The sequence below is a fragment of the Mytilus trossulus genome, chromosome 3 (assembly GCF_036588685.1).
Source record: "Mytilus trossulus isolate FHL-02 chromosome 3, PNRI_Mtr1.1.1.hap1, whole genome shotgun sequence".
NCBI lineage: Eukaryota > Metazoa > Mollusca > Bivalvia > Mytilida > Mytilidae > Mytilus > Mytilus trossulus.
Genome location: NC_086375.1, coordinates 61768603 through 61777523, shown reverse-complemented (window position 1 = coordinate 61777523; position 8921 = coordinate 61768603). Strand labels below are relative to the sequence as shown.

At 32.1% G+C, this 8921-nt stretch overlaps 1 protein-coding gene across 1 annotated transcript; it reads right to left on the bottom strand.

Moving 5' to 3' along the window:
- Positions 1–432: 432 nt before the first annotated feature.
- LOC134709613 (uncharacterized) lies at positions 433–6736 on the bottom strand. The gene is made up of 2 exons (XM_063569766.1): positions 6607–6736; positions 433–2426 (listed from the first exon to the last, which is right to left on the bottom strand). Exons 1-2 carry the CDS (start codon positions 6608–6610, stop codon positions 499–501), a joined length of 1932 nt encoding a protein of 643 aa, XP_063425836.1. The 5' UTR covers positions 6611–6736; the 3' UTR covers positions 433–498.
- Between the last annotated feature and the right edge of the window lie 2185 nt (positions 6737–8921).

Here is an 8921-nt window from a genome sequence, read left to right as displayed (position 1 = left end):
TGTTAATAATGACCATAACATCCTTATATGAAAATAAAGTAAGTAATAGGAAATAGGTTGGTTTGTCATTGAACGTCCTATTTTCTTCAGGGATATTACAAAAATCATGACAAAAATATGAACAAGTTTTAACACGTGTAGGTTGATTTGTTCTTAAATATCCTTAAGTTATGATTATACTTTTGAATTATAAACAGGTATTCTTCACTCAACATTTTGAACTTTTTCTCGTATTGAATATGCATGAAATATTTGCCACTGGACGTTAAGCAACCAACAACAATCAATTAATCTTCACTCCACAGTTCTTTGATTGCGAATATAACATTGACATTATATTGATCAACGTTAAAAAGAAATAAATAAGTAAATTGGGAACTATTTCCAAAGGAGCAAAATGTGTATTTCTATATATTTGAATTTTATGTAGCTGTTTGGATTTTTTTTTAATTTGTTTTCATTTACATGTATAAAATATGAACTTTTTCTAATTGTGTATCAGGGTTTTCTTCCACTGGCTGTAGCCATTCTTCGCCTTAATGAAAATAAAGCACTTTCCTTTTCCTGGTCTCTTCTCATTTGTTCTTTAACCATTTTATGTGCATCTCTAGAGCTTAGAAATTTGGCTGGAGCATCAATACTTATTTCCGAAAAACTATCACTATTAGAAACTGGAGTAGATCTAGAGGGGAAACGGCGGTTTGGGGTTCTAGATCTTTTAGGCAATTTACTTAAAGATCCATAGCCTGTTGCGAAACTCAAACTACTCTCGGATCTACTATCTGGTCTTTTGTTTTCTACAATAAGTCTCATTGGGTCTGTCGGTGATCTATTGGTATGCATGTTTTCTTTATATTCCCGAAAAGACATTGATGATGCAGATCTGTCTAATGGTGAAGGTGAGCTATCGTCAATGAATTTAACTCTGTGTTGGGAGGATGAATGTTTATCCATGTGATGGTCATTTTGAGAGGGTGGTCGAATGATAAACACTGAATCATTAGAAGATGTCGTTTGACCCTGAGCCTTCTTTGATAACACGCCACCAAGGGGTCGAGGAGTTTCATTTTTACCCCAAGCCTCCATGACGACTTTTATTCTATTTTGAATACTCTCCATATTATGTCGCTCTAAATCTTGATGAAGTTGTCTTTTTAAATTCTTTTCGCTCAGAATGGGATCCCCATCCGAATTATTTACTTTATTTCGTGATGATGTTCGTGGCGAACATTGAGGACTTGTTTCATTATGGTCTGAAGTACCATCTTTAGCTTGCGGTTTTCCATCCTGTTCATTAGTTTCTTGTCGATAGTTTCTCAAAACAACTTTATAATGCTTTGTTTTTCGATTCCTTGCATCCGACATAATTTCTGACACTGTTGTCTTTTTAACTTTATGCCCCAAAAGAGATTTCATAATAGGTATTTTATTGTTAACTTTCATATCAGACGACACAGTAGGTGTTGTAATTGATGTTCGTTGTCTGACTAATGCCATCTGTTCCTTGTTTGGATCTTTTGCCATAAAATATGCTTGAATAGCATTAGGTTTATGTATAGCCGGTGCCGGCTTCATAATGAATTTCCCGTTCTTTTCTTTGAGTTTAACACATGCTTTTCCATGTGAAAGATGTTCAAATGCCTTAGCTCTAATCATAATTTTTCTCGCCTTTGTTTGATCTAATTTCATATCAACGTGACCATCAATACCTGGTTCAAGGTCTTCTATTGGCATGTCATCTTCGTTGCGCTCATTTACGACATTTTTCAATTGATCCCAAGCTGCATTATGTGACTGCTTTTGTGGTTGTGGTTCTGGTTCGGCTTTTCCAAGCAGAGTGTTAGTAAGTTGAAGGATGTTCATACTTTTCATAGCATTACCAATAGCACTTCCAAATGCATTTGCTGTATTAGGAACAACGGTATTTGGACGCACTTCGTCCTCTACAACTGATTCTTTGGTCTCCTCCTCACTTGGCACTGCGACAACTGGAGCTGTAAGAGGGCGTATTTCCACTCCAGATACTGACGACGGACCTATTAAATCCTCGTCTATTATCATGTCAAGACCCCAAGGAGTGAAATTACGGTAGTCATCAAGTATAACTGGTGACATTCTTACAAAATTCTCCATTAATTTAGACCTATCTGCGGTTGCCTTTGAGAAAAGATCGGCACCATCAGACCTATACAAGGAGTACTGACTGTTCAACAGTTTCTCTTTACGTAGTTGTGTAAATACTTTTCTGACTTTCTTTTCTTCTCTCAGATGTTCATTCATGTCTTTGATAAATTCATTATAGAGTACTGAAACTTTCTTCTGGTATTCTTTTAAAGCACTTGTCGATACAGCCATGGTGTTATCTTGCATGCTGATATCGAATCCATGGTCTCTAGCTAGATTTGGTTTCTCTTCCACATCAGTCGCTGAAATATAGGATTAATGACCACATTAAATAACGATAATACAAAAGAACACAAAATATTGGATATAATATTTATAAATGATGTGTTCCTTTTAAAAGATTTCTATAAAGCATATCCTGCTTCTATTATTTTGATTCTCTCAAATTAAAACCGTGTAACATTGGTATATATCATAATCCTGTTTAATTTTTAAAAAGCTGAGTTTCATGCATTGTTCTATAAAATTTGAGATGACAGGAATTATTTGTTTTGTTTGGGTTTGTTCAACTTGGTCGGTCACGATAAAAGTTAGGTTCTGATTAGTGACAGTTGCATCAAGTATGCTTTTCGCCTAAAAATCAGTACTTCAATACTGATATATTTTTAACGAAACATTTGTTTTCTGTAAAGTCCAGTTCAAACACCATGTAATGTTAAAAATTAAGGTTGCATCTTTGTTCTGTAATTCGTTTTGTTTGTTCTTTTCAGGCTGTTTTAATTTTTGTTAATTAATGGTCTAGGACAAACCTTATGCAAATATTCAACATGTAAAAAAATGTTATTCAACTGTTTATGGATACCATTAGTGCCATAAAATTTTGATTTGGTCTATGAATGATTCACTGGGTCAGCAAATTGGCATCATTAACATTTGTTATCAAATTATCCCTCTTAGTCCAGAGACTGATTATTGAATTACATAGGTGTTTTAGAACTTCTAGATTCTCACAACTCATTAGCCATATGAACATAATTTCATCGTTACATTTCTTTAGATTAGGATAAGAAATACAAAGTTCTTTAATAAATATTATTCTGTATGGTTTTTATTTTTTGCATCGTAAGAGAAAATGGATCTCATCTTCCACCTCCTCCTTACAAAGTTTACAAATACGCTCATGAGCTGGGATGTTTTTGTGTCTCCCTGTTTCAATTGAAAGTTATATTCTCATATACATGTAGTATGATAAATGGACTTTTCAGTTAACAATTTATTATGCGTTAAACGTTTGTACAACTGTTTTGTATCAGCTTTACTCGTTAAGAAATAATGTTAATTGCAGCGAGCAGCCACTATAAATAAGGGCAACAGTAATATACCGCTGTTCGAAATTCATAAATCGAATGAAAAACTAAACAAAGAACACGTGAGTATCCCCTGGACCAGTTTTTGTGTTAAAAATAATTTTGATAAATTTTTAAACGACTTTATTATAAGCCTCTCGTACCCTACATGCCACTATAACAATGCATTATAGCTATCATCATGATCAAATCAGATTCAGATAAGGACGACAAGTTTGTAAATTTATGGATGGAATCACGATCCAGCTAGTCTTTTTTGTATCAGCTTTCTTCCCTTTTTGATACACAGTTTCAAAAATTATCACCTAGTTTTTCAATTTCTTTTGGAAAGAAGTTGATTTGAAGTAACAGTTAATGATACAAAGCTTAACTTTTGGTAAAACAAAAGTTAAATTATTATTATATTTCCGATTACGATAACTGGCACTGTCACGGAATAGAAGTTCCTTCATAATATAAGTTCCAAATGGAAAACATATTCTGGAATATTACTTCCACAGGAATAAATATTACAGTAGATGTTTATAACGGAATAAATAGTATAGAATATTTGTTCCATCAGGTAGAGGTATTATGACATGGTTTATAATAAAGTTTCCACTGGAACTTATGTTAGGTGGAACAAATAAACGTTGACAGCACTGTCTAGGTTGACCAGAAGTCTAAATATTAAATTTGTTTTTCTTATATTTCATTGGTATTAGGAATAACGGTAATGATGATATTAAATTGAATATAAAAAAAACCAGGACAGACTTTAAAAATAGGTAATGCACGCGTCGCCGTTAAAGTTCTTGTATAATTTTATCAGTAGTAGTAACGGGGCGCCGAATTGGACTCTGTCATAACAGAATCATTTTTTGTCTTAACAAAAGTATGTGATACAGACTTGTTTTAAGAGAACTTCAATTTTGTGATGACAAAATTCATTTTTGTAAATTTTGTCAAAAAGGTATGCAAATATAAACTTATTTGCATACAAAAAATGGCTTTTGTTACCTGATATTGAAATTAAATCGCAAAAGTCAATTGTGTGAGACAAAATTGAATTTTGTCAATTTTGTCTCATAAAACTCAATTTTGTGTAACAAAACTCAATTTTGTGTAAATAAACTCAATTTTGTGTAACAAAACTCAATTTTGTGTAAAAAAACTCAATTTTGTCTCACAACACTCAATTTTGTCTCACAAAACTCGATTTTGTGACAACAAAATTCAATTTTGTCAATTTTGTCTTACAAAACTCAATTTAGTCTTACAAAACTCCATTAAGTCTTACAAAACTCAATTTTGTAACGACAAAATTCAATTTTGTGCAGACAAAATTGACTTTTGTGCAGCCACATTGACTTTTGTGAGACAAAATTGACTTTTGTGAGACAAAATTGACTTTTGTTTGACAAAATTGACTTTTGTTTGACAAAATTGACTTTTGTTTGACAAAATTGACTTTTGTGAGACAAAATTGACTTTTGTGAGACAAAATTGAATTTTGTGAGACAAAATTGACTTTTGTAAATTCAATTTTTTCTCACAAAAGTCAATTTTGTCTCACAAAAGTCAATTTTGTCAAACAAAAGTCAATTTTGTCTCACAAAAGTCAATTTTGTCTCACAAAAGTCAATTTTGTCTCACAAGTGTCAATTTTGTCTCACAAGTGTCAATTTTATCTCACAAAGGTCAATTTTGTCCTACAAAGGTCAATTTTGTGACAATTTTGTGACACAAAAGTCGATAATGTATGCAAATTAGTTCACAGAATCCAAACTAAACTAATTTGCATACAAAATTGACTTTTGTCGCCCAATTTTCAAATTAGGTAACAAAAGTAAAGTCTGTGTTACAAAAATGAATTTTGTCATGACAAAAGTAACTTTTGTCCACTGAAAGATAATTTTGTATGACAAAATTTTAAATTTGTAGTATCATGCTACAAATTTTGTTAAACTGAACTAATTTTTGTTGAACAAAACTCACTTTTGTCCGTAAAAAAATTGAATTTTGAGTACAAAACCACAAAAGTTCCATTCGGCGCCCCGTAGTAGTGGTTATATTTGAGATTTATTACAAACGTACTAAGCCTAATATGTTAAAGTAATATCTTTTTTGGGGTCCTTTTTGTTATATGGCTCTACTGTCACGGAATAGAAGTTCCTTCATAATGTAAGTTCCTAATGGAAAAAATATTCTGGAATATAACTTCCAAAGGAATAAATATTACAGTAGATGTTCCTAACGGAATAAATAGTATAGAATATTTGTTCCATCAGGTACATGTATTATGACATTGTTTATAACAAGTTTCCACTGGAACTTCTGTTAGGTGGAACAAACAAACGTTGACACTACAACTGGTTCTGGTATTATGCATCCTATGCGTTAGAACTTACTGCTTTGTGTGGTCCTTATGAAGTAAATTCAGAAATTGACATTTAATTTGCGAAGTTTTGTTTTCCTGTTTTTATAACACTAGGTCGATACTTTTTCTGGTGGACTATCAGTCCCGAAGTGTATTATCAGCTCATTTGGTAATATTTTGATACTGAAATTACAATGATAATTTGATACAGTATAAAATTGACCGTTTACAAATTCACAAACTGTTTAGAAACGTTTCAACTTCCTCAGGCAAAAAAGTTGAATGCCTGGTGTTTATTTTGCTGTTTTTCTATGTATTTGCCATATCTTCAACTGTTTCGGTTCTTATACATTCTTGAATTTAAAATACTCAGCTAATAGTGTTCCTCATTTTAATCCAGAAGAGCGCTTCGGAGGCATAACATTTATACAGTGCTATTTCATTTGTTTAATTGAAGTGAATAAATACCAGTAAGAAGAAATGACAGTTCGTTATTTTTCGCTGATGCTTACAAAAAAATACATATTATTGTCCCAAAGTATTGATATAAAATCAATTGAAACATTTAAATTTGACAGCCCTAACGTTAGACAAAACTTTTATTATGTCCATGAATATCATTTTAGGTGTTATAAACCAACTCTTCAATTTCTATGACATCCAAGCATATACAGTTTGTGTATTGCATATATTATTATCATAGCACTATAAACGTATTCTATGAAAGACTATCACATGTAGCTACAGATTACTCACCCATAATTTCGGCTAAGCAGGAACTTCCAAATTTCAAAGAATCTAATTAACGGACACTGATAGTTGTAAAAGAATAATTAATGTATGATCCATTTGAAAAAAACAATTTTGTTTAAAGTTTAAAATTAAATAATCTGACTTAACCTCCTTTTAGTAAAATATTTAAAAGCATTAATGTAGAAAAACGGATTAAGGGATTACGATACTTTGAAACATTGTGTTTCTAGGGTTTACATAAATTAAAAAGGTCGTTATAATATGTCAGCTACTACTATAGTATTAAACTACTTTTATTTAATTGCAAACTGTTTGCACCTGCTGTTTATATATATTCCCATGTATGAGAAAATACTGGTCCGAGACCACAATTGTCATTGTCTTTTTTTTCACGAATAAAGTCCCTAGTGTTGACAGTGGGTTACTTGCCATTAATTTTTATACCCCTTCCAAATTTATTTCTCCATGTTTAATACCTCAAATTGCAAGTAGGGGTGAAATTACACTGTAAAAAAATTTATGTCCCGAATTTTAAAGGAAAGTAGTTATTTGGTCCAGCTGAAAAAGGTTAAAAATTCAATTTAGTACTTCGGAAGCTGTCAAAAGATTTCAAGACGCCCTAAACATAAAATTGTCCATATTTGAGTTAGAGCCGATGCAGTTTTCTATGATTTTGAGATAATTTGTCCCAAATGTAGTACAACACACTGTAAAAATTTTATTGAGAAAGCGCAGGTTGGATTTTTAAAATTTTCATTTTCAGCCTCATGGTGGCGTTATACAGAAGCTGTAGTGTTTATGGTGTTTGGTATAATCATGGAAGTTATCTTTAACCATTACTTCCATGATATGGTTTATTGTTATCGCCCTTTTAAAAAAACATATATAGTTTAACCTCCAAAGTTCAATTCTAAAATCTACTTATTAATGGTCAATTCCTTGATAAGTGGATAATATGTATAAGATTATATATACATGGTAAGTTAAGTGTTTTATGTCATTTTATGTCATTTTCAATGTCAAAGTGGCGCCATGAACTTTCTAAAATAACATAACATATCCGGTATACTCGTATTATGTTTTAATGTTAACAAAACTATGATTAGCTTGAACTTTAACAAAAAAGAAACTTTACTTTCATCAGCTTTATAATACAATATTTATAAAGCGTGCTAAAAATAATATAAGCGTTAACTCGACAAAAATATTAATATTGTGACTCGCAGCTGATATTCTACGACATCAATATACAGACAATTTGAAGATCGATACCTAATTACCACAAACTCATTTACCGACACAGAATCCCTGAAATGCTTCTTTATACTTTATAATATAAGCATGATCCCTACATGTAACATAACCCCCATGCAATGGTCAGTTTTATTGTAAAACCGTGTCTAGATGTTGACAGTGTTATGACGAGGTTTATATTGCTCAGTCTTCAATTGGGTTTCCATGTTATGTTTTGCATAGTGTTGTACCTTCAGACACGCCAACTAAAAAAACTACGTTTTTTCTTCCATAAGTCATTGTCTATCATATGTACCTACCTTCATATACACATAACCAGACATCTAAGTAATGATGTATTCTCTAATATGTCAATGGTGTATAACAAGTACCCTTCGAGAGACCAAATCATAAAGTTTTATTCTGCTGTGTTGACTCATAGCTCAATGGTCTATTGTTACTACCTTCAGACACAAAATCATAAAGCTATGTTATCTTTTTCTTTCTCATAAGCCTCTAAATTGTCTATCACAGTTATGTTCTGACTCACCAGAATGCTGCGTTCTGTTGTATTCTCTCACAAGAGAATGATCTATTCCAACCAATTTTTACCTATATTAATGTTTGTTTTGTTCACACATGTGTTGTCAATATAATGATTTTGTATTCGACTGTCATACAAGTGAGAGGTTTGGCTTGCTATAAGTCCAAATTTAATCCAGCATTTTGTACATAAGAAAATGTTTGTACCAAATCAGAAATATGACAGTTGTTATCCATTCGCTTGATGTATTTGAGCTTTTGATTTTGCAATTTCATTAGGGACTTTCCAATTTAAATTTTCACTTGCGTTTGATAATTTTTTATTCTACTTTTCACAACGAAACTGTACATCAGATAAATGGCAAATGAATTGAATAAAAATGTTAAAGTGTACTGCAGAGGCGGATTTAGGGGGGCCCTTATTGGGCAAACAATTGGTTGCTTATATAGGGAATCACTGAAGCGTGACTGGAGTGGGCCCCCTCTTAGGTCAGTCAGTGGGCCCCCACTTATGAAAATTTCTGGATCCGCCACTGACTGTA